At 39.4% G+C, this 27,499-nt stretch overlaps 1 protein-coding gene across 4 annotated transcripts in view; it reads right to left on the bottom strand.

Annotated features, from left to right (window-relative positions):
* Positions 1–1,313: 1,313 nt before the first annotated feature.
* The window catches only part of LOC103791793 (putative NBPF family member NBPF5), a 77,684-nt gene continuing 51,498 nt past the window's right edge, over positions 1,314–27,499 (bottom strand). For 2 of the 4 annotated variants that reach the window (XR_013532847.1, XR_013532848.1), the window contains 5 exons: positions 10,982–12,227; positions 10,673–10,880; positions 7,798–8,033; positions 5,606–5,806; positions 1,314–2,372 (listed from right to left, as the gene is read on the bottom strand). Coding sequence is in view for 1 of the 4 variants with exons in the window: in XM_078366367.1 (XP_078222493.1) it covers positions 7,873–8,033; positions 10,673–10,847 (336 nt within the window). In the remaining 3 variants the exon portion in view is untranslated. The other 2 variants (XR_013532849.1, XM_078366367.1) reach the window with 2 other exon arrangements.

Consider the following 27,499-nt stretch of genomic DNA (forward strand, 5'->3'; position numbering starts at 1 on the left):
TTTTTTATACTACTGAAGTTCTGCATTTGAAGAAGTAGGATAGATAATAGCTGAATTTATCCATATACACTTCAAAGCCCTAGGGATTAACACAGAGTCAAAAATGCCACCCATAATCCTGCCCCCAACCAGGGCTAGGGAACGCTGTGGCCCTCAGGTGATTTTATTTAGCTGGATCTGGGAGCCACACAACAGCAGAGGGAGCAGGAGACACTATGCAAATAGAAACTAGCACAGCAGGGAGGACCTGTTCATGACAGAACACCCAGAAAAACCATCCTCAGACAGCCAGTGTGGAGAAACACAGAACATGTCTGAGACCTGGTGGATCAGAAACCTGCTACTGGGGAATGGATGGGCAGGGGCTTCACGGTACAGAGGACCAGAGGGACCAATCTTCCAAGGGCAGCATTGCTGGGAGACTGGGAGGCTTGGACAAAGGAAGCATCCTCTGAAAACTTGTAGTGACAAGAATGAATGAAGGAACTGGCAGAAATTAAAGGTCCTGGTAGAACAAAATAGAATCCCAGAGAGCGCAAATGTGCTGTCTCCCAATGCCAAACAGTACATCCTAAAATCATAAGAAAAATCCTTTTTAGGAAGTACTGTATATCCAGTGATGTGACCCATGCATGAAGACTGGGAAAAGTTCCCTAAGCAAAAGTCAGCAAGACCTGACTGCCTCAGGAGGACTCTGTTACGAATAAATTCCACTCAACAAGGGATACTTAGGACACATGTTTGAATAGCACATGGGCGTCAACATATTTAATTGTTGATCTATACCAAAAACCAAGGTGGGAATAGGTAGGACACATAGGCTGTCACTTTGTTTGGACTGAAATGACAAATAAGAAATGGCAGGCAAAGAGGATAGAGAAGAGGAAAAATAATGCATTGATGGTTATAGTGGTAAAAAATCTGAAGTTGAAAGATATAATCTAAAATGTATAAACCAAACAGCAGAAGTATCTTGAGTTAAAATGGGATTAGTGATGTCAAAACTTTAGTGCAATGTTAAACAAGAGCTATACAATTCTTCTTAAATAACAAAAAAAGGTGTGTATGTGCGTGTGCGCATGCACACACACACACACACACACACAACAAGTAACATCAACAAAGAAATACAGGAAACACAGTCTACCTCATATGGTAAAGATAGACTAAAATATGGAAGAGTTTAGAATATAAACAGAAAAATAAGAATGTTTTTTATTAATCTATTAGGTTTATCTGCCAAACCAATCATAATAATATAAACTTAAAACATTATTTGTAAAAAATCCACAAGTCCAGAGTGATGGGCAAAAAATTTTTTAATTAAACAAATTTAAAGTTTAAACATTATAACTAATAGACTAAAATTAATTTTGGGTGAAAGTTAAAACTGGGGCAGAGAATATTCTTTTCCACAACAGAATGCCAGCAAAACAAATTAAAATTAATTTTAGATGAAAGTTAAAATTTGGGCAGGGAATATTCTTTTTTGTGAAGAATACCAGTAAAAACAAGTACATTGTAAAATTTCGAGAGAGAATATTCCCAATGTACAAATATATAAATATAATAACTAACACAGACAGGAATGATTAATTGATGATAAAATGGTCAGAGAAAGATGGTTAGAATACAGATGTTTAGAATTTTCCAAACCACTTTTAAAATTAATTACAAATAAGCTGTCTTTACAAGAGACAGAGCTCCTAGACTCCTCCTGAACCAAGTGACCATTCTAGCTAGTATCACAATAATAGGGATGGACATACTGGGCCTTTTCTGCCCGCAGATGGACTGAGGTAGGAAGCTCATAGCATTGGCTCTGCAGTGCTCCTGGCAAAATGTTTAAGCTGAATTTAATCATGAGGACACTTTCAGTCGACTTCAGAATGTAGACCTTTGAGCCAGACAGCTGACCTGTCCTTTACAAACAAAGCATTTTCAGCAAGAAGATAACATTATTGATACTCTGCCCTGACAGAGTCCCAGGTGACATGCTGTCCCCTGACAGAATCCCAGGTGACATGCTGTCCCCTGCCAGCAGCTCTGGACTCCTGTTCTCTATAGAATAGAAACTGACAGGAGCAGGGCTAAGGCTCGTCAATGCTGTTTGTCCATCTGGGAATTGGACTCTCTTGGTACTGATTACAATTGGAGGGGGATGAATCAAAGGAGCCTAGTGGGCTGAAATCAACAAGAGCATTCTGTAGTCTGAAATTGAATCCTCAGTGAAGGATCCCTGCAGTGACTTGTGTTTGGACTTGAACTTGCTTTGCCATTTTAGTGTTTTTTCATCAAGTGGAAAAGCTTGCTACCCCCTTTTTTTTCTCACATCCTTTCGTTCTTTGCATCCTTCTGACAGTGTTTGGTGCCTGTAGGGGAGAGAGAAAATAATCAAGTGAGCATTTTTGTCAGATCCTCCTGAAGGCTGAGTCTGGAGGGACTGCTAAGAGCTGATATCCCATGGGCAAACCAATCTCCTGCTGGGAGCTTGAGCTGAGGGTGAGCATTGGACTGGCTGAAGGGGGAAGCACCATCCACAAGTGAGAAGAAAATGCCCCCGAATTTCCATGAACTTCCTGTCTGCCTGGGGTGTAGGATATAGCAACCCCACTTATGCCCAACCAGCAGCTGGGAACATCAGCTGCTTTCCTCCTGATCCCCTCTGTCTAGAGCAGAGTGATGGCTTTTCCTCCCAGTGAGGATGTGCTCAGCATCAATCATGCATGCTCAGACACAGAGGACTGCAGAAGCAGGGCCCTCTGCAGAGAAACCCACCCCCTTACAACTCCATGTCCCAGTCTTCTGGGGAGGAGTGGGAGGAACACGGGCAAATCTCTAGATATAAAAAGCAGCAGGAGCCTCAGACAACATCCACGTCCTCTTCTGCCTTTTAAAACAGAGTAGTGATGTCACAGGGGTAAGATTGAATTAAGGCCACATGACTTGCTGTTGACAACCCGGAACTAAAACCAGGCACTAAGTCCCTTTCAATAGAGATTGGAGGAAGTGAGAGGCAAGGGTCCAACCTGGAGGTCTCGGCAGTCATGAGAGGCTGTTGGGTTACCTTGGCTAGGACAGGAATAAGGTTTTACAAAAAAATATGATGTCTGTGGTGTTTATTCGGTTGGTGAAAAAATTTAAAAAGAAGAAAAAACAGACATAATTATAAGTATTCTTTCAAAGGGGATCAGGAAAAAAAGAAAATTAAAAATAAAAAGACACTCAAAATGAAATTAGCAGAGAGTGGGGAGTGTAACTATGGATTTACTTATTTTCCCTGATGCCCAGAAGTTGATTCCACACCTGGTTACACGTTAAGGCATTTCTAGGAATATTTTCACTACCTAGACCAACAAAACTCTGAAGTACAAGGTGAAAAGGAATAGTTTTTGTTTTACTACATTCTGTCCTCCCACTTTTTGTTTTCCCCAAGTACATTTTGGGAAAGATTTCTTTCTTTCTTCTTTTTTTTTGACGGACTCTTGCTCTGTCACCATGCTGGAGTGCAGTGGCACAATCTTGGCTCACTGCAACCTCCACCTCCTGGGTTCAAGCAATTCTGCCTCAGCCTCCCGAGCAGCTGGGACCAGAGGTGTGTGCCACCAGGCCCGGCTAATTTTTGTATTTTTAGTATGGATGGGGTTTCACCATGTTTGCCAGGATGATCTTGATCTATTGAACTAGTGACCTGCCCACCTCCGCCTCCCAAAGTGCTGGGATTACAGCCGTGAGCCACCGCACCAGGCTGAAAGGTTCCTTTTTAACATTTAATGTCAGCTTTAAGAGTGGCATAAAAAAGTATTCATACGCAATCTTTTGCAAAATTTCAGTCTTGATACGCTATTCCTTCTCTTCAGGAGAATGAGACTAATAAGTTCTCTTTGGGGGCTTTGAGGAAGAACAATAATTGACCAAAAGTAAAATGTTCACATTGCAGTGCTGAGCCAATTCGGAGGCTATAAAATCTGTGTGGTTAAACGTCACCTGCAAGATTTACTTTAAACTGCCAAAGAAAATACTAAATTCCACTATATGTAATATGAGAGGTATTATTTCTATAATTAGGTGTCAATGTAATAACTGTTTCCCACTGTCTTGTATTCAAAATTGAGCAAGTATACTTCAAGTAGAGGCTAAAGGTCTAATCTATTAATTGTCTTAGTTTTCTTTCTGATTTTTTTCTATACTCTATGAAAAGTACTACTGAGAGGGGAATACAGATCCCATCAATGCTGATGGATGCTTAGCCTTTTCTTTGGAGTAGCCACACATATGGAACACTTCCATGTTGGCAACCTGAGGTCGTAGAAGACCAGTTGTCTTCCTCATCTTCAGCCACATATTAGAATCACGAGAGTATTGTAAAACTACAGACACCCAAACCACACCCCAGATCATGTAAGTGAGAATCATAAGGTGTGAGTTCAAGGCATGCATCTTAACTGAAATCTCACCAGATTTAGTTAATGGCAGTGAGATTTAGAGATACAAAATGAAACAACCCAATTTCCCATCATTTTCTTTCCTTTCCCCGATTATCTCATGATTGGCTTTTCTCCCTGTGGTTCCATGAATTTTAGTCTTCTCTCTGAAAACTTCATTAAAATCTTTCTTTTATCAACTGGACTGGGCCAAAGCAAAGATTGTTCTGTAGACAGATGCTTGTCTATCATCTTGTGTATGTATAAAGCAGGTCGTAAAGTCAATTTTCTCAAAGTTAATTCAGAAAATGCTCTCATACCCTGGCCTCAAGATTCATCTGAGTTGCATTTTAGGCCCTTAACTGGACATGTAGAAATGGAAATGAGAATAAAATGGAGAGAGGTTAGAATGATATATCTCATGATGTATGCAGATTTGAAGTCCTGTACTCTGGATGTACTTTTGAATGTCATAAATGTCATTCAGTTAATGTCAGCACAAATGAGTCCATGAGGTGGGAATACTGAGTCCCTGGAAATGCCATCTACAATGTCACAAGGCTGCACATCTGAGGCTGAAGACAAACCTGACTCCAGTCTGGTAGGAAACTCCCACTTGTGACCAAGGTTCTAGTTTAGTTTTGTAAGTGGGGCTCTCTGTGCTCAGCTTTAACGCTTCTCATTCAGAGGAACAAGAGACAGTAAGGGTTGACTTAGCTGGGTTCCTCCAAAGCCAACTCAAGAGAAAAACCTATGTGTAAATGATGTATTGAAGCAATGCTCCCTGCAAAAAGAAACAACAGAGTTGGGGATACAGGGAGGAAAGGTAAATTTCTTAAGAGAGTGTGCAATTCCAGGTTCCAGGCAAAGAACCCTGTGTTCCGCAGCTTACACTGTGTACTTGGAAGAGGACAAGGAGGCCCGGCTCCTGTGGCCACGAGAGGGAATGTCAAGACAGCAGAAGAAGGAATAGAGCAGAGTTCAGAGAGCAATGAAGAGATATGGATAGAAAGGGCCTGGCAGGGTGGGAGCCCATGGGACACTGGGGTAAGACCAGACAGAGGTTAAAGCAGCCGCTGGAGAGAATAAATGGAAGAGAAAAAGCAGTGGGAGAATGAGCTGTCACCAGAGACAGAGAGAAATAAAAAGTGAGTGCAGCTAAGAGCCATAGATGTGATTACCTCTGGACCCTGAGCATGAAGCCCAATGGATCCACTTGCCAAATCGGAGTTTTCTTTTCATCTTCTTTGGTTTCATAACACTGGAGGCATGAATGTTGCCAGTGACTTGACGCCCCTGTGTGTTGCCTGCTGAGCCTTTGAGTGCATCATCTTCCAGCTGCGGAGGGTTCTTCATCCCAACAGAGGGGGCTAAAACGAGGTCTGAAAATAAAATACAGCCAATGGCATCCACTGGCATCCAGGATCTTACTGTGACTTTCTCTTCCACTCAAAGGACATGAAATCAGGAATGTGGCCTTGGACAAGAAAGTCCAAAGTGGGAGGGGAAGCCAATGGAGTGACTTTAATATTTTCTTTTTTGTTGATCTTTCTTACATTACTCAGTAATGACAAGTTTGCCAGGTGGCAAAGGCACTGCGGATTCACTAAAATATTCCAGAAACAAAAGATTAAGTGACACAAATAGCTTAAGGGTAGATAAGGCAAAAGCAAGGGAATGACACTGTATGTAGGCTGTGCTTTGGGGAAGGAAGAAATTATAAAAGTGAAAGTTAAATCAGAGCTGAGTCCAAACAGGACATGGGGGTGGAAGGGCCTGGCATGTGGCAGCCCAGGGGACACAAAGGTGAGACCAGACAGAGGTTACAGCAGCTGATAAGAAAAGAACTGTGGAAGACTAAACCTGGAGAATTTACAATACTTGTATCATTATATGATCTATTGCATATATATAAACACTATGTAGCATACACACCAAATATACATAATATACATAACAAATGACATAAATGCATATATCTGTAGATATTAATCTAATAAAAAAATAATATATAGGGATTTGGGAGATATTTAATGTAACAATATAATCAATATTCTGTTCCATTAAAATTGAAAAAAAAAAATAGAAACATGAGAAGAATGAGAAAGAAAAGGTGTGCAAAGAAACAAATGACCTGTTAGACAACAGGGAGAAATGGCCAAGGAAACTATGAATGAGGCACAAGGCATTCAGTCTGTGCTCTTACTGGGAGTCTGGTTCTGGCTCTGGGCTCCAGGGAACGTGGGCAAGATAGCATGCATCTAAGCCAGTGGGTTGGGTCTTCGCTGGGGTTTTAAGTATTCATATTAAAGCAAACAAGAATCTGGTGGGAAAAAATCAGTTTAAATAAGTTACATGGCATATGTAAGGGACTGCACATCCCCGACACCCACTGAGAGCCTTCCAGGTGTCCTCTCCATGGACCCAAATGGTGCTCAATATCTCATGTGACCCTCCCTCCTCCTGAGGACAGGGCTCCCCATATTCCTCATCCGAGGGCTCCAGGAGGAGATATTCACTGGGACGAACAGTGAGAATGAACAGGATCCAGGGCTTTAAGGAAATCTGAGTGGAAGTGGATCCCTGTGAGAAGGAAACAGGGCATGGCTGAGGACGTGAGTGGAGATGATGAACTAAATGGATTTTCATAAAAGAGACAGATGTGAACACTTTCCATGTGAAAATTGCCCTTTGTTTCAAAAAGAGAAGAAAAAGGAGAAAGAGGAGCTGGATGTGTCGAGACTGGCGTGTTGGTCCAGGATTTACGCTGTTCCTGAATGTGCCTCGTAGGTTGTCACTGAAAGTGCCTGACAGTGGAGAATTGGCTTCATGGGGGATGGGGAAGGAGAGGAAGAAAACTGACAGAGGAGTATGTGTGAGAAAGGAAAGGAATACAGGACTCTAGAGAACAGAGAGCTTCACAACTGCTCTATCTCAGAGAAGACATAGTCTGTGAAGTCACTTTCTAAATGTAAACGTGGCAGAAAGACAAATAGATTAGATAACATGTATTTATAGGTCTATTGAGGAATTGTTTTTGAATCAGGCCCTTTGGAAATTATAATAATTAATACTCTCAGCAATGATTACCGGTAGATATTACTTTTTAGGTAGCTCAGATGAGAAAACAGAGATTTGCATAGCAAAAAGACAAAATCCTTGGCCAGAGTGAACAACCAGGAAGAGGCAAACCCAGGACCTGAGAGCAGATTTTGTCCTAAGTCCCAGGCTCTTGCTCACCTCACTGGGTTGGAGTATCGTGGATTTAACTTGACCCTGAGGGAGCACAGAGAGGCTCCATTCTCTCCTCCACCCATAGCACCGTGACCACCAACACCTGGACTAGACCTTTCTATCTCCTTTCCTTCCCTACCTTGAAAGGACCATTGGTTCCCAGAATCAGAATTGACAGTGACGCTGTAGGTGGTGAAGGAAAGGACCCTCCTGGCTAAGCGATTCCCACAGCGGAACTCTTGATAAAAGCTGTAGTCGCTGATAACTCAGCACCAGGGTGGTTGGCTCCTGCTGTCTGTGAAGCCTGCACCTCTGACAGGCGGTGGCTCAAGTCTCCACTCCAAGTCCCTTGGGGACAGGCGGCCTGGGTTGAAGCTGAAAGGAAAAGGGGCTTCCGTAGGAACAATCTCAGTTTTCCCTTTGTTAAGCACACCCAGAACACCCATCCCTGCTGTCCCTGCCTCTCGGTAAAGCCACCCTGTGACCCAGGCCACACAGACAGACACCATGTAAATGCATCATGTCACCTTTCCTGTCTGTGCCTGGGGGCACTGATATGGCACATGCCAGGCTGGGGGGTCCCTGAAGTGAAAAACCCCTTCTTCAGCCCAGAGAACTTTGGATTGGCTAACAAGGTCATGACAATTAGTCTGTCATTATCAATCTCTTTCCTGTGCCTAGAGGGAAAGTTCTCGAGAGCCCTCAGAGCACTGGAGAGGAAGAACTGTTCTCCACAACACAGGTGTGTAAGAACAGGGCAAGAGTTAGTGCCATGAGGCTTTGAGAAAGAACGATGAGAAAGACCAAACACTAAGTGAGGCAAACTTTTCAGGGTTCTGGGACATTTTGAATTTCTCATTGCCTGTAATGGTTTAACCCCCACCCACACATCTCCATCCTATTGCCATATAATAATGGGTGTCAGCAGCCATAGGCAATGTAGTGGAGAAACCAGTCCCTTCGCAGAAATGCAGAGACCACAAGAGCTATACATCTGCATGTGTGGTTCTGTAGGAAGGTAACACAGGGCACAGTCCTCACACTGCCCACTCTCCAGTGGGGTTCCAGCACACATCCTAAACAATTTCTATTTCCACAGGGAGAGGAATGCACATTCTCAAAGTGGACTAAGGAAAGACTTCCAATGACCTCATGCCTGTTCAAGTCGGGCTCAGGACAGGGATGGGGTGCAGGACCGGATCCACGCTGCTGGGGCTCCTCTCTCTCCTCCCTTCTCCACATCCTCGTTCTCTAAGGTTTCCTAAGTTCTCTTAAAACTGTTCCTTGCATCTATTCTCTTGTCTTCCTGAAAGCACAGCATATCAGTCTCATCAGTAATGCCTGGTTTCACACACCCTCCCTCTCTGCTTTCTCTGACCCTGCCATCTCCACTCTAGCAATTGTCTTAGCAGTTTTATCTCCCCAAAGCCCTGGTCTTACCATGTTCCCACTCCACTTCTGAAAACTTCCTCCCCACTGCCCCCTGTGTGACTGTCCCCCTCATCCTGCCTCTGTGCTCCTTCTCCCTTCTGCCCCATGATCCTACCCAGCATCGCCTCCCACCACGTGCTCGAACAGACTCTCCCTGGAGTCATGCTGGCCCCTCCATGGCCCTGCCCTTCACCAGGTGCCATCCAGCTCCATGGTCTTTGTCCAGGAGCCCCTCTCTCAACCGGGTTTGGCCTCCCTAGTTGCTCAATGCATTCCTTGTGTGTGTTCTCTTTCATCTTCCTGAGAGCACATTTCATTATTTTTTTTTTGAGATGGAGTTTCGCTCTTGTTTACCCAGGCTGGAGTGCAATGGCGCCATCTTGGCTCACCGCAATCTCTGCCTCCTGGGTTCAGGCAATTCTCCTGTCTCAGCCTCCTGAGTAGCTGGAATTACAGGTACGCGCCACCATACCCAGCTAATTTTTTGTATTTTTAGTAGAGACGGGGTTTCACCATGTTGACCAGGATGGTCTCGATCTCTTGACCTCGTGATCCACCCGCCTCGGCCTCCCAAAGTGCTGGGATTACAGGCGTGAGCCACCGCGCCCGGCCCGAGCACACTTTATTAATGTTAACCATCAGCCACTTAGGGCACTCTCACATTTTAAGACAGCTCATATTGGGCAAACGAAAACATCCTGAAACAACAAATCTGGCTGATGGAGACTGGGCAAACACAGCTCTCCCTTTCTGATTCTCTGCACTTGCTATTTAGAATCAAGCTCTGGGAATGTCTTTAATCATCACTACCTAATTTTCTTGTCTCACTTTATGCCTCTTTTCTAGGCACAGAGATAAAAAAACAAACAAAAACAGAAAACTGAGGCACAGAGAAGCTAGGCAACTTGGATGGAGCCCAGGAGTTCAGCCCAGGCTCCCTACTCCACATGCTACACTGTGACCTTCATAATGTCTAATGTGTTATCTTTCTTCCACTTTAGAATAAGAAGAGCCTGTGCCCCAGGAAGTGGGACTTTCCTCTCACCAGGGTACTCGCTGCTTTTGATGCCCTCACGTATAGACGCCACACTTACCATTAGGAGCAGTCTCTCCTAAGAGCAGGTACTCTGTACTGTCACCATGTTTCCCCCAGGGTCCCCAGAACAGAGATTTGCCTATTGGGAGTCAAAGAAGCTTAAACTGAATGGCAGTTCTTTGGTCCCAGACATTTACCAACAGACTACAAGTTATTTGTCTGCAAGATCATACAGGGTACAGAGAGGATTCTTGTAAACTTGATACACCCTCTAGCTGAGGAAAGCAAGTGCTTTTGTGCCTGTGTGAGAGCCAGTAAGGATTTTAACTCCAGTCCCACCTCACACTGGACTGCTAACGTGGAAAAGTTGCTAAACACATTGTGCCTCCATTTTCCATCTTTAACACAATAAGTTAAAATACCCATTTCTATTTTCCTAGAACTAAGGAAAGAATTAAATTAATTTAGATGAGGGGACCATTCAGTATCTCAGAGAGAAGCGGGCATTTATTCATCACTTTTGTGATGATGAATCTATAGCACTTACTGGATTTCTTCAGTTGCTTGGCCAGACAGTAGTCAGTAGGTGGACCAGGAAATTTCTCTTTGAGGTCTTGGAACTGCTGTTGGCTCTCTGCCAGCTGGGAGCGCAATTCCTGGGTAATTTCTGAGATGTTCATCTCTGCCCTCTCCCTGGATAAATGTTCAGCAGATTCTGCCATGCTATGTTGGTGGAAGAAGAGGTACAATAGGGACTAGGGAGAAGAAACCAAAACACATCATGGGTCAAAAACTAGTGAAGTCAAATAGGTTTAGTCAGCACTGAGGGAGACAACAGCTGGAATGGTTGACTTACGGTTAAGAAGAACTTGATCAATGCCCCAGGGCACTTTAGAGTCCTTAACAGCAAAAGCAGCGTTTAGGATGCCTGAGCTCAGAGCCAAAGGAACTGCCTGTAGCTCAGACTCTACAAGAGTGAGGGAGGTTAGCAGCCAGAGTGCTGGGTAACCGTCTGCAGTTGCAATAACAGAATTAGAAGGTGGGGGTGTCATGGAATCTTAAGAGCCCAGCATTCCAACTGTCCAGGCTGTGCTGAAACCCAAGGCCCCCTGCTCTCACCTGAGAGTCACTGATGAGGACCACTTCCTCAGCAGTCCCACTCAGTATTTGCACACCCTTGTGACAGGGCTGTAGACTCATCTCTTTCTTAATATGTCTAAGCACATTCCTTATCGTCCATATCTTGTGTGTATAAAATCATCAAGGTAGAGACAGTTTTCCAAAAGGTTATATTTTCTTAGTGGTCTTCAGAAAGTCACCCCACCTCCTCTAAGTTAAAACAGATCTTACGGCTTTTCCACACATGAAAGATGTCAAACTTTTAGACTGCCATGATATCTTCTGGGTTCTGCTTTTTTTTTCTGTACCTACTGAAAAGTTAATGAATAATTTATTTTTAAAAATATTTTCTCCCCTGGCTCAGCATTCTCCTTGCTGCATCCCATTATTATGTTGATTTTTTTTCTCTTACTGAGGCAGCATCTTGGCTTTTCATTACTCTTACCACCAGTTCACATCCCTAAGTGCAAAGCTCTTTATCTGTGGGTTGATTTGTTTCTTTGATGTCACTGAACACTTTTTTCATACTCGTCATTTACCAATATCATTCTGTCTCACAAGAGCTCTTTTCAAGGTATCAAGTGATCAAAACCATTTGTGTATATCCCCCGAAAACATGTGTGACCATATATTTTGGGAAGTCTTGTAAACTTGATGCTATTTTGTTGTTTTCATTTAGTTTTGCCATGTATTGAAAGAAAAAGGAAGAGGGCCATGAACAGCTCTTATGGAATATTGTTGGAGATACACACACACACACACACACACACACACACACACACACACTTGCTATAACACCATCGATATGTTGTTGCCTTCCCCCAGCAGAACCTGGCAAGATCAAGGTCATGGTTGGGGTGGTTGATGATGCTCATTGTCACTCACTGTGACTTGGTCTTGCTTCTCCACTTACCTTCCTCCTGCTGAAGCATCTCCACACACCGTCCAATTCCATCAATGATTCGGGCTCCTCTCAAAGCTCCCTGAAATGGGTCCAGATCTCAGGATGTCAGACACATTCCAGATACAAAAGCAACCCACACTGCAGAGCCACTGAACTACAGCCTGGGTGACAGAGCAAGACTCCGACTGGTCAAGGTTTTTTGTGAATGGGCCGACACTGTGGGGGCAGAAATGTTCTGTGGTCCAAACTCACTGCTGTAGGACTTGCCCCAGGACCTTCTTACCAAGAGCATTGGTGGAGCCTCCACTTCCAGTATCACTGCTGCCATGACTGCCAAGATGCTAGGCCTACTGGTGGACAAAGAAGGTGTCCTTGGCAATTTCACCAATGAGAAATATCATGAAATGGCCTCCCACCTTCAGCGTTCCCAGTGCTGGCCTCTTCTGTCGCTTCCCCTCCACTGCTCCCCATAGCTTTGCACCCCTTTCCTTCCCATACACACATACACCATTTTTATTTTGGCACTATTACCCCACACCCCTTGTTACTGCCAAAACCACATGGGCTGGGGGACAGGGCTAGATGGACAGACACCTCCCCCTATCCATACCCCTCTTGTGTGTGGTTGGAAAACTTTTTGTTTTGCATATTTGGGTATTTTTTCTGGAGTAAAAAAGATTCTGCTAAATAAAGGTAAGTAACTGTACATATGTGGGCATATCATTTGAATCTGTATTCTTTGACTTTGATATATTTATGAATACTCACACCAGTCCTATTGTTTTGAAATTACCGTAGCTTTAAAATCAGGTTTGAAATCTAGCAGAGTAAGTCCTCCGACCTATTGCTTCTTCAAGACCAACTTGCCTATTCTAGGTTCTTTGATTTTCAAATACATTTTGAAATTAGCTTTTAAATTTCTCTAAAATCTCCTACAGAAATATTAATCAGAATTGTATTGTAATATGCTAACTAAATTGAGTCTTCCAGTCAATGAACATATGTATTTCTCCATTTAGTCTTCTTGAATTTCTCTCACCAATTGCTTTTAGAAGACTTGTACCTGCTTCATTCTATGTATTCTTAAGCATGTAGTGATTCTGGATATTAATCCCTTTTATGTTTTCTTGAATTTCATTTTCTAGCTGCAAATTGTTAGTATGCAGAAATTAAGATTATAAAATCAGCTTTATAAAGGTGTAATTTAGGTACAAGAGACTGCACCACTTTAAAATATGTAACTCAAGCCATGTTTACAAATGTATACACTAATGGAACTACTGCCACAATCAAGATAGAGGATGTTCCATAAGCCCCAAAGTCTCTTGTACCCCTTTGCAGTCCATCAGGCTTTCAACCCTCAGCTCCAGTGAGCCACTGTCACTTTAGGTATTTGTAACCATTTTCTGTGAATGAAATTATACCTATGTCATTTTGTTTCCGCCTTCTTTCATGCATCAACTTAATTTAAAAATCCATCCATATGAGTATTTGCTTTAACAGTTAATGCCTTGTAATTGCTGAGTAGTATTCCTTTGTGTGGCTATACCATGTTTGTTCATATATTCTCTTGTTATGGGACATTTCTATCATTCCAGGTTTGGGCTATTATGAAGAAACTATCATGAGCAACCACACGTAGCAGGCCAGGTCTCACTAGCAGAGGCTTCCATAACAACCGTTTGAGTACCAACTGAGTGAGTAAGCTAAATATTAAAAGAAAAAAGAAAAAAGACAGTGGCTTTATACAAAGGCTGGAATGTAAGAAATGCCCACCAAAAGTTTTGCCTAGGCTTTTCCTGGCCTTAAAGCATGACAAAATAACAAAGGAATTCTTAACAGGAGTCATTTAGGATTAAACAAATTATATTGGGGGTGTGGAGAAACTCCCCAGGCTTCCACTAACAAGATTATTGGAGGTCTGAAGGAACTCCCCAAATCTCCATATTTAACTGGAGACAAGATAAGGATAATCACAACAGCACCTGGACCCATTTAGATTAAGTAAATTTACTGAGACTCCAGAGGAAGGTCTTCAGGACTCAGACTTTAGTTATAGATTAAAAGAAGTTAGTCACTTATATGTCTACATGGATGCACACTTACGCATACACATACAGCCTAGAAGGCACATAAGCTCTAAAACACTTTGTAATTTTGAGTTGGTCTGGTGATAATTTCCAGGACTTCTCCCTGTAACCAGCTGCAGAAATAAAAACTCTCTTTCTCCCCAGTTCACCTGCATCTCAATACTGGGCCACAAGAAATAGTGGCCCGCCCTTTAGTTTGATCCAGAAACGTACATGCAGATCATTGTGCAGACATAGTGTGTAAAATCCTATAAATGGAATGGCTATCCATCTGATCTATGTATGTTTAACCTTTAAGAAACTATTAGATTTTCAAAGAGTCACATCATTTTTCATTCCCACAAGTATAAGACACCCATTTGCTTTATATGCTCACCAACCTGTGGTATTTTCAGCCTTTTTATTCTCATGGGTATGTACTGGTATCTCATTGTTGTATTGAATGATCTCTCCCTGATGACTAGTGGAACATCTTTTTATTTGCTAATTGACCATTCATGTATTTTCTTTTCTGAAGTATCTATTCAAGTCTTTTGAGAAATGGTTTCATTGTGCTGTTTGTCATACCAGACTGCATTATATGTATACTCTTAAAAAAAATCCTTTGTTGGCAATAAGTATAATATCTCCTATATTGTGGTTTCTTTTTGTGTTCCCTATTGGAGATAATGATACAAACCTTCAAAAAGTTAAAATATATATATATATATACACACACACACACATATATCCTAATTAATTAGACATATATGTGAGGATCTATTTTTGGATTCTGTCTTCTCTTTCACTGATATATGTTCTTTTATTGTTTTCAACAAAAAGCATGATGCAGATTTTCATAGCTGTGCAGTACTTCTGGAAATAGGTAGTGAATTCATTCACCATTGTTCTTTTACAATATTGCTCTTTTATTATTCTTGATCATTGACATTTCCATATAAATGGCAGAGTCAGCTTGTAAATTTCTACCAAAATGCCAGTTGGAATTTTTATTAGAATTGCATTGAATCTGGACACCAATTTGGGAAGAACTGACTTTTTAACTATAACAACTCTTCTGATCCATGACAAGGTTTATCTCCCTGACTAATTTAGTCCTTTTATCATTTCTCAGAGCAATTTTTCTGTAGTTTTTGGTGCACTGGCCTTACATAAATTTTGTCGAATTTATTTCTAAGCACATCATGTACTTAGAAATTACTTTAAATGACACTTTACTTCATTTTCCAAATACTCATTGCTAATATTCAAAAATACAAAAGACTATTTATATTGAGCTTATATTCTGCAATATTACTAAACTCACTTATTAGTTTTGGCAGATTTTTGTAGACTTCTAGGATGTTAACATACACAGTCATTATCTGCAATAAAGAGAGCTTCAATTCTTTCTTTTGAATCTTTTCAAGGCTTTTATTTATTTTTCTTGCTTTATTGCATTGGTTTAGGTCTTTAATATAATGATAAATTGAAAGAGTAACAACTTTTTTCTCTGATTTAACAGAAAAGTATTCAATCTTATGTCATTCAATATAATGTTACCTGCAGGTTTTTAAAATCTGCCCTTAATGGGTTGGAACTGTTGCCTTCTCTTCTTATCCTGCTGAGAGTTTTGTGGGTTATTTTTTTTAATTAATCATGAAAAAAGTTTTCAATTTTGCCAGATGCTTTTACTGTGTATGTCAAGGTAATCATATGGTTTTTCTCTTTTGCCCTGATAATACAGAGAACTATTTTGGATTTTTTAAATATAAAAAATATTTTTTGAATCAAGCTATTATAGTTTTTAAAATTATAAATTGTTTAACAAATACACTGAAATATAACATACACAAAGAACCACACATGATTAAAGTATATAATTTTATGAGTTTGAGCACATTATACACTTGTCAAAGAGAAAAGACAAAGAATACTAAGCATGGCTCAGCATATGTGGTCTATTTTGGTGAATGTTTTATGCGTGTTTGAGAAGAGTAATTTGTTAATGGTTCTTAGATGTAGTTTGTGTAAACGTCAACTTGGCTAACTTCTGTCACTGACTATGTAAATTGATTTTGTTCTACTAGGCAGTAAAATTACTGTCAGATCACTTTGGGTAGACTTGGTTTATGGTTTATTACAATGGATTCATGGAAAGCCCACAGTATTTCCCAAGATCCTCTAATTTGGCAGGATCAATCACCAATCCATTTCTTTGTGGATTTTGTCAGGGTTTGGTTTTAGGCTTTACTAGAGCTGGCCTAGAATAGGTCTTATTGTGAAGTGTGATACTTATTCCTGAAGCACAGCCATTCTAGTGTCTCAGTTGGATACCTGGGTGCTAATGAAGTGTGCATGAGGTCTTCCCACCCTGGATGGAAGGAACTCCATCATCCATTCCCCAACGCTCCTCTACTTCAAGTACCTCTGGTTCAAACAATTTTATAGCAGCTACCCCTCTGTTAAATCTGTCAGTCTTTGTCTTGTGCAGGTAGATTCCAGTCCTTGATAAGTATGCAAATGGAACCCCACATGAACTTTGTGAGCTGCTCCTCTGCACAGCTGTCTTCTCATTGGTGCCCTACCCTGCAGATTGCAGTTGCTTCAGCGGCCCTGAACTCTGATCTCTGCCTTCTCAGCTCCGTGGGGCTGCCCAGCTCTAAGTGGACTTTAGCCCTCTGTGCAGCTGATGAGAAATTCTCCCCAGCAAAGAACTAGGAAATCATGGGACTTCCCCCTTAAGTGTTCTGTTTCTCAACAAATCAAAGTCTTGTGCTGCCTGTTGTCCACTGTCTGAAAGCAATTTTATGATTGTTTATGGAGGCAGGATTAGTCTGATATCATTTATTCTAGCAGACAGAAGCAGAAGTCTGTTATACTCTTTTAATTACTGTGTCTTTATAAAATTGTGGTAGACAGAATCCTAAGATCACCCCCAGGGATCTTTGCTATTATATAATCTCTTCTTCCTGAGTGTAGACAAAACCAGTGATGAGATATCATTCCTATGATTGTGTTAGAATTTGTGGCAATAACAAGTTAGTTAAATCTAATCAAGATCCCAAATCAGTAGAAATTAAGATTAAGAGATTATCTCTTATGAGCTTGACCTTAATGAACATGAGCTTCTTGGAGGAACTGAGGTCTTTCTGGAGTGATGGGATGTGCAAGAGGGTTTCCATGCAGGGCGGTTCTCCTCTGCAGGATGAAGGAAGCATGTGGTGGGAACATAAGAGGCCTCTAGGAGAAGCGAGAGGCCCCTGGCTGACAGCCAGCAAGAAAGCAGAGATCTCAGTCCTACAGGCACAAGTAACTGAATTCAGCTGGCAACCTGATAGAACCTGAAAGGAAGTTCTTCCCAGAACCTCGAGAAAGAAATTCAGCCTAATTTCAGCCTGTGAGGCTTTGAGAGAAAGACCCAACTAATCCATGCCTTAAATTCTGATCTGCCAGAACTCCAAGAAAATAAATGGTTGCTATTTAAAGCCTGTAAAGCTTGTAGTTGTTTGGTATGCAACAACAGGAAACTAACACAAATAAAATGGAGAAGACTTTGGAGTGCAGACAAGAATGAAACAGTGGGAGAGGGATGCCTGTATGTTGATATGGTTGATGCCTTTATAATTGAACTGGGGATGCTACTCGCATCTACTTAGCTGCCGTCTATTAAGATGCACAGCTATACACAAATAGTGGCACTAGGTTGAATCCTGAGGAAGAAGATATTGCATGCCTTAGAGTAAATGAGAATACCCTGAATTTGGGGTCATGGTACCATAAGTCATATATCAGGTCCCTTTGGAGAAGACCTCAAGGAAGGATACACTTGTGACAACACATGTCACACCACCTGTCTTCCTTGATGTTTACATTGCAAAGACTTAACTCTGGGGTCCCTAAGAAAGATACTTCTAGGCCATAGAACTGACAAAAGTCCTATCTAATCTCTTAAAGAATGTATATACATTTCAAAAAGAGAAGAAAGTGCTTACAAAGTTTAAAAAAGCAAAAACTCTAAGAAAAAGAGGGAAAGAAAAATATTTTCTTTTCAACAGGGAGAATTTAGCCACTTATTTTTAATTTGAATTAATCTTTATACTAAAAGTAAATCCATAAACTAGATAACAGTAGAGAACCACCCTGTGAGAAGATTCCTAAAGGATAATAACAGTAAGATTCCCTTGATTACTCTTGGCTGTATGACTTACAAAAGTCTAAATTAGATAAAATTGAGTTACCTCCCTGATTTTTCCTCTCAGGCTAGAGTGGTATCTCATCTTGCTTGAAATTAGGATAAACCTGTCATATCTTCACAGACTATCAATTTTATTAGACGATTTGAAAAAAGTTTCGAGTTTCTATATTTTTGCTCTACCTATAGGCAAGAAAATTAACTAAATATATGATATAAAGTGATATTATCAGAATTTCATGTTATGAGGTCAAAAGTCTGAAAATTTCCCTCGAGTTGGCTAAACATGGTCATTTGGCCATTTTGTTTTGTTTATAGTAATTATTCTGTGAAGACATATGTAAACAAATAACTAGAAGTATTATTTTCAAAAGAGAAGTGACTAGGAGATAGCTTGGTATTTAAGGAGCTAGAGGCTCCTTAAATACCAAGGCTATTGGGAGTAGGGTGGGAAGAGATACAGGTATGCAAACAGTGAAAACCGAATCTGTGGTAGACAAAATTGTAGATTGGCAGCCTGAATCAAAACTACAATTCTGTCTTTCTGAACCTATCCTTGGCTAGAGAGGAGTCCACTTCCCTGAGGGTAAGTACCAAGTCTGGCAGCATTCATCACGAGCTGACTTTTGGCCCTAATTGAACATTAGTGATACCATGGCAATATTCCCATTTGCCTGTGGTGGTGGTGGCCATGGGGAGGGGCTCCTCTGGTTGTGGAAAGCAGAGGAAAGAGTGGGAAGAAATTCACCTTGTGGTTTGGGTGCCAGCTAAGCCGCAGTAGAATAGAACATCAAGTAGGTACCTAAGGTGTCTGACTATAGGTCCTGGCTCCCTGACAGTATCTCTGAACTTGCCTGTGGCCCAGGAAAACTCACTGCCCTTAATGGAAGGACCTAGTGATTGTCAAGCCATAGGGTTTTGAGAAGACATGGGTAGTAGGCAGGTAGTAGATACAGTGGGCTTTGGGTGAGACCCAGTACTGTGATGGCTTCAGGTTTGACCCAGTGGAGTCACAGTGATGGTAACCACAGGGGTGCTTTTGTCATTCTTCCCTTAGTTTTGGGCAGCTCAGGAGAGAGAAAAAAAGAGACAGAGAGACAGACAGCATTTGTTTGAAAGAAAGGGAAGAGAAGACAACTGGTAATCCAGAAAATTCTTCCAGATCTTATTCAAGACTGTCATGGTGGGACTTCTATGACTCTGCAAGAGACACATTAGTATTGGGTTTGGGGTGCCCACCTAATACAGATAAGACAGCAGTGTTCAAAAACTTAGATCACAATTCCCAAGTACCTGTAAATATCTGAAAAGCTTTCCAAAGAAGAGGTACAAATAAACCCAGACTCAAAAGACTAAAATAAATATCTAACTCTTCAATGTCCAGATACTGAAGAATATGTACTAGTGTCAACACTATCCAGGAAAACATGATCTCACAAAACGAACTAAATAAAGCATGGGGGATAGTCTGAGAAAGACAGAAATAAGTGACATTTTAGGCAGAGAATTCAAAATAGCTGTGTTGAGGAAACTTAATGAAAATTCTAGATAGTACCAGAGAAGGAATTTAGAATTCTATCAGATAAATGTAACAAAGAGACTGAAAACATTAAAAAAAATCAAGCAGAAATTCTGAAGCTGAAAAATGCAATTGGAACACTGAAAAATGCATCAGAATCCTTTATCAGCAGAATGGATCAAGAATAAGAAAGAATTAGTGAGCTTGAGAATAGGATTATTTGAAAATACACAGTCGGAAAAAATAAAAGTAAAAAGAATAAAAAAGAATAAAGTATGCCTACAAGATATAGAAAATAGCCTCAAAAAAGTAAATCTAAGAGTTATGGACTTGAAGAGGAGGTAAAGAGATAAGGGGAGAAAGTTTATTCAAAGGGGTAATAACAGCACTTCCCAAACCTAGAAGAAGATATCAATAGTTCAGCACAGGGGAGTTGACTGGACACTAATCAGACTATACCCAAAGAAGACTATTTCAAGGAATTTAATTATTAATCCTTCAAAGGTCAAGGTTAAAGAAATTATTGTAAAATCAGCATGAATAAAAAAATAAATAACATACAATGGAGCTCCAATATGTCTAGCAGCAAACTTTCTAGTGGAAACCTTCCAGGCAACAAGAAAGTGGCATAACATATTTAAAATGTTGAAGGAAAAAATGTACCCTAAAAAAGCCTATTTAGTAAAAATATACTTCAAACAAGAAGGAAAAATAAAATTTTCACAAATACAAGCTGAGGGATTTTATTAACACCAGACATGTCCTACAAGAAATGCTAAAGGGAGGTATTTAATCTGAAAAAAAAAAAAAAATGAATGTTAATGAGCAATAAGAAATCATCTGAAGAGGCTAGGCATGGTGGCTCATGCCTGTAATCCCAGCACCCTGAAAGACTGAGGCAGGTGGATCACGAGCTCAGAAGTTCAAGACCAGCCTAGCCAAGATGGTGAAACCCCATCTCTAATAAAAATACAAAAAAAAAAAAGTAGCCAGGCATAGTGGTGGGCACATGTAATCTCAGCTACTTGGGAGGCTGAGGCAGGGAACTGCTTGAACCTTGGAGGTAGAGGTTGCAGTGAGCTGAGATTGTGTCACTGCACTCCAGCCTGGGCGATAGACTGAGACTCTCTCAAAAAAAATAAAGAAAAAATAAAGAAATCATCTGAAGATAAAAAAACTCACTGTTAACTGAAAACACAGAAAAACATAGAACTTTATAAAACTGAAATTGTGGTGCATAAACTTCTCATACATTAAGCAGAAAGACTAAAAGATGAACCAATAGAAAATAATAACTACAACTTTTCAAGGCATAGTACAATAAGATATTTATAGAAACAACAAAAAGTTTAAAAAGTGGGATTTAATATGTAGTTTTGTAAGTGGTCTCTTTGCTTATTTATTTGTTTATGCAATCAGTGTTATGTTGTCATGAGTTTAAAATAATGGGTTATAGAATAGTTGCAAGCTTCGTGGTTACTTCAAATGAAAAAACATGCAATGAATACACAACAAGTAACAAGCAAGAAATTGAAACATACCATCAGAGAATATTACCTTCATTAAAATGAAGACAGGAAAGAAAACCATACAATAACCAGAAAACAAATAAATGGTAAATGTAGGTCTTAACTTATTAATAATAGCACTGAATGTAAATGAACTAAACTCTCCAATTAAAAGACATAGACTGGCTGAATAGATTTAGGAAAAAAACCAACAATGTGCTGCCTACAAAGAACACATTTCACCATAAAAATATGTATACACTGATAAGAAAGGGATGGAGAAAGACATTCCATGACAATAGAAACTCAGTAAGAGCAGGAGTAGCTTTACTTATATCAGGCAAAATAGATTTCAAGACAAAAACCTTAAGAAGAGACAAGAGTTTATTATATAATAATAATAAATCAATTCAATATATAAATATGATTGTAAATATATATGCACCCTACACTGCAGTACCCAGATACTTAAAGCAAATATTATTAGAGCTGAAGAGAGAGACCCCATCACAATAAGAGCTGGTGACTTCAGCACCCCACTTTTAGCACTGGACAGATTCTCCAAACAAAAATCCACAAAAACATCACACTTAATCTACATTATAAATAAAATAGACCTAATAGATATTTACAGAATGTTTCAAACACTGGCTGCAGAACACATATTCCTTTCCTCAGCATGGGATCATCTTCAAAGATAGACTGTATGTTAGGCCACAAAACCAAGCCTTAAAAAAATTCAAAAATAATAAAATTTTGTCAATAACTTCTCTGACTACAATGTAATCATACTACAAATCAGCATTAACAGAAATTTTGGAAATTATACAAACACATGGAAATTTTTAAAAAGTATATTCCTGAATAACAAGTAGGGCAAGGAAGAAATAAAGAAGGAACTTGAAAATTCTCTTAAAATAAATAATAATAGAAATACAACATACTAAAATCTATGGAATACAGTAAAAACAGGTTTTTCTGTTTGTTTTATTTGTTTGTTTGTTTGTTGAGACAGGCTCCTGCTGTCATCCAGGCTGCAGTGCAATGATATAATCACTACAATCATGGCTCACTGCAGCCTCAACATCCTGAGCTCAAGCTATCCTTTTATCTCAATCTCCCAAATGGCTGGAATAATAGGCACATACCACCATGCCTGGTTAATTATTTTGCAGTTTGTAGAGATAGGGTTTTGCCATGTTGCTCAGCCTGGTATCAAGCTCTTGGACTCAAGCAATCCACCTGGCTTGGCTTCCCAAAGTGCTGGAATTACAGGTTTGTGCCACTGCACCCAGACAAGGAAGTTTATGGCTATAAGTGCCTACATCAAAAAGTAAGAAAACTTAAACAACAAAATGATAGCTCTTAAAGACCTAGAAAAACAGGCCAGGTGCAGTGGCTCACCCCTGTAATCCCAGCACTTTGGGAGGCCGAGGCGGGTGGATCACGAGGTCAAGAGATCAAGACCATCATGGTCAACGAGGTGAAACCCTGTCTCTACTAAAAATACAAAAATTAGCTGGGCATGGTGGTGCGCGCCTGTAGTCCCAGCTACTCAGGAAGCTGAGGCAAGAGAATTGCTTGAACCCAGAAGGCGGAGGCTGAGGTGAGCCGAGATCATGCCATTTGCACTCCAGTCTGGGTAACAACAGCAAAACTCCATCTCAAAAAAAAAAAAGACCTAGAAAAACAAGAGCAAATAACACCCCAAAACAGTAGAAGAAAATAAATAATAAAGATCAGTACATAAATAAATGAAATGGAAATAAAGGAAACAACACAAAACGTCAATAAAACAAAAAGTTGTTTAAAAAAAAATTTTAAAAATTGATAAGCCTTCAGCCAGACTATGAAAGAGAGAAGATCCAAACATATAAAATCAGAGATGAAAAAGGAGACATTACAAATGACACAGCAGAAATTCAAAGGATCATTAGAGGGTACTCGGAGCAACTATATGACAATAAACTGGAATAAAATCTAGAAGAAATGGTAATTGGAGCAACTATATGACAATAAACTGGAATAAAATCTAGAAGAAATGGTAAAATTCTCAGACACATTCAACCCAACAAGTTTAAACCATGAGGATAGTGAATGCTCTTCTTCAAGAAATAGAAAGAACCATCCTCAAATAAATATAGAACCACAAAACCCAGAACTGACAAAGCTATCCTCAGCAAAATAAACAACAGAAATCATATTGCCTGACTTTAAGTTATACAATAGAACTACAGTAACCAAAACAGCATGGTACTATCATAAAATCAGACACATAGGCCAATGAAATATAGTAGTGAATCCAGAAACAAATCCATACATTTACAGGGCACTCGTTTTCAACAAAGGCATCAAGAACTTATACTGGGGACAGGACAATTTCTTATATAAACAATGCCAGAAAAACTAGATATCAATATGCAAAAGGATGGAAATATACTACTATCTCCTGCCATATACAAAAATCAAATAAAAATGGATGAAGGACTTAAATCTAAGACCTCAAGGCTATGAAACTCCTAAAAGAAACACCAGGAAACTGTCTAGAACATTGGCCTGGGCAAAGATTTCTTGAGTAATACCCCACAAGCACAGGCCACCAACCAAAAATGGACAAATGGGATTACATCATGTTAAAAAGCTTCTGCACAGCAAAGGAAACAATCTACAAAATGAATAGATAACCCAAAGAATGGAAGAAAATATCTGCAAACTATTCATCTGACAAGGAATTAATAATCAAAGTATATAAGGATCTTAAAAAACTCCATAGGAAAAAAATCTAATAATCTGAATTTTTAAATGAGCAAAAGATCTGAATAGACATTTATCAGAAGGCATACAAATGGAAAACAGATTTATATAGAAGTGCTAATCATTGATCATTAGAGAAATGCAAATCCAAACTACAATTAAATGGAATCTCACCCCAGTTAAAACAGCTTTTATCCAAAAGACATGTATTAACAAATGCTGACAAGGATGTGGAGAAAGGGGAACCCTCATACACTGTTGGTGGGATTCTCAATTAGTACAACCACTATGGAGTACAGTTTGAAGGCTCCTCAAAAAACTAAAAATCGAGCTACCATATGGTCTTATCCACCAATTCCACTGCTAGGTATATACCCAAAGGAAAGGAAATGAGTACATAGAAGAGATATCGGCACTCCCAGGTTTACTGACCATTATTCAAATAGCCAAGATTTGAAGGTGACCTAATTGTCCATCAGCAGATGAATAGATAACAAATGTGTAGTATATATACATAGTGGAGTACTATTCAGCTGTAAGAAAGCATGAGATACTGTCATTTGCAATACCACAGATGGAGTTGGAAACCATTATGTTAAGTGAAATACACCAGGCACAGAAATAAACTTTCCATGTTCTCTTATTTGTGGGAGCTAAAAATTCAAACACTTGAACTCATGGAGAGAGAAAGTAGAATTGATCATTGCCAGAGGCTGGGAAGGGTAGTGTGGCTGTAGGTGTAAGTATGGATTTTTCATGGATACAAAAAAAGTAGTTAGAAACAATGAATAAGATTGAGTATTTGATAGCACAATAATGTAACTACAGTCAATAATGAGTCAACTGTACATTTAAAAATAACTAAAAGAATATAATTGTATTCTTTGTAATAGAAAGAATAAACACTTGAGGTGGTAAATATGCCATTTTACCTGATACGGTTACCATGTATTGTATGCCTATATCAAAATATCTCATGTACTTCATAAACATATAATCCTACTGCATTCCCACAAAAATTTAAAAATTAAAATAAAAAGTATAATGAGTTTTTAAAAAAGTATTATTCTTACCAAATTAAAGAGTAGCTTCAGCAGATTTTATAATCAGCTCCTTAACTCAGAGGCTTATGGAACTGTAAATCTCATAAGTAAAAGTTGAGGATTTTTTGTATTTTTTTTTTAATTTTCAAGAATTTAAAAGTAAAAGGCATATTGCCTCCAAGATAAAATAGCAAATAAATAATAAAGGGCAAACTCCCTTGTATAAAGTGCTTATTCTTCTCCCAACTAGGTTTAATTGGGAAAAGTGATAGGGAAGAGAAAAATCTTGAAATGGTTCTTTTACTACTTGACTCTCAGGTGTGGTTGAATGATTGACTTTCCAAAGACTTCCTGGACACTATGTTAGATAAGAGGCTAAGTAAGGAGTTCTTCACAAAAATTTAAGTTGGAAGCTGCTCCATGACTAGCTGAATGTTTTTAGTAAGGACTAGAGACCTAAGTCTGGCTTAGGAAGTGATAGTTGGGCCTGGGCATGGTAACTCATGCCTGTAATCCCAGTACTTTAGGTAGCAGAGGTGGAAGGAGCAATTGAGGCCAGGAATTTGAAACCAGCTTAAGTAACAAAGCGAGACCCCATCTTTATTTATAAAAAAATAAAAAACGATGTGATAGTTAGGCACTAAGCCATCATCCCAAGTTGCTTTTTTCTTTCCCAAGATAGATTTACTCTTCTAAATTTTCCCAAAGGACCCTCTCAGCCTTAGTCTTGTTATGTGGATCCTCCACTTCAACTTGTGCTTTTGACATCGTTTTTTTCTTCTTGTCAGTATTATAATGATAAAGCAATGTTGAATCAAACAACGTTATTTGAGGAACTGCTATATTTGTATTCTGCCTCTTCTTGGAGGATAGGTTTGAGGAGATTGCCATGTGCATTCACCCTTACATTCTTTTTAGTGTGGATGCAGATTTAACTAAAATTTGCTATTTATTTAACTTTCTATAACTTATTCCATAGTGTAAACTTATTTTCTTCAGTATTTTTGCTGTTTTCATAAAAGCAGGTTAAAAACAAACACTTGAGTAATTCTTACAGATATGTAACTAAATCTGATGGACCCAGCTGACAAATTTAATTACTATATATACTAGTACCAAGGATAAGTGGACCCCTTAATGAAAGAGACTCCTGTTACAGGGTGGCTGACCAAGTCATGTTTATTTCTGGCTTTGCTCTTTGGTAGAGCAGTGACTCTCAATCCATGGTTTCCATCACTTTGAGAGTTAAAAAAAAAAACACACAGACACATGAAAACAATGCCAGACCAATTAAGCCAGTGTGTCTAAGAGAAAAGAGCAGTACCAGGGCTTCTTAAAATTTTCTCAAATAATTTTGAAGTGCAGCTAGAGTGAGACTGATTGCCTTAGAGGGACTTATTTAAACTCCTATAAATTTGTTAATACATTTTATATGCTTTCTTCTTCCCCAAAAAGTCCAATATCTCTGCCAAGCTCTTGAACTATATGATAGTTAATTATGCTGGCCTTTATAGCCAAGGGCTGGGACTGATTCACAGAAATCAAAGGTACAGCATTTTAACACTTTACTTATTTAGTAACACATAAATGTGAATCTCCAAATCAAGAGGGAAGAAACAACATGCACCAACTCTGACTGATCATTCCACAGAGCAAAGAATTTACACATCAGTATTTCAAGGAGACAAAATCTAATAGGAACTGAAGTGATTAATCTGATGCTTCAAAAGAGAATAGAAAATCTGTTTTAAAGGAAATGGATTCTGAAAATACATAGCAACATTTCAGTATTTGGAAAGAGACTTAACTTCAACTAACTATGGAAAAATAACATTGAGGACAAACTAAGGAACAAGCCAAAACATGCCATATTTTGGCTAAAGATAACACATTTTATGAGGGCTACATGTATATAGCAACAATTTTCCAATTATAAGGCAGCAAGCTGAAATCATTAGAGCTCAAATTACCCTAAGCCAGTGCTCACAAACATGGTTTCCATAAAAATCACCTAGGGATCTTGTTAAAATGCAGATTGGATTAAATCTAGGGTGAGGCCTAGGAGTCTGCATTTCTACCAATCTCAGGGGATATGGAAGTTGCTGTCCAAGAACTACAATCTGAGCACTAGCAAGGCAAACTATTAATCTTTAAAGTCCTTGCAAATTATGTTATCCAGAAGAGAGCCAAATTTAAAATGTAAAGTGCATAATGTGAACTTATGCTTCAAAAACAAAGAATATTTCATTTGTTTTACACTTTT

The sequence above is a fragment of the Callithrix jacchus genome, chromosome 3, assembly GCF_049354715.1.
Source record: "Callithrix jacchus isolate 240 chromosome 3, calJac240_pri, whole genome shotgun sequence".
Classification (NCBI taxonomy): domain Eukaryota; kingdom Metazoa; phylum Chordata; class Mammalia; order Primates; family Cebidae; genus Callithrix; species Callithrix jacchus.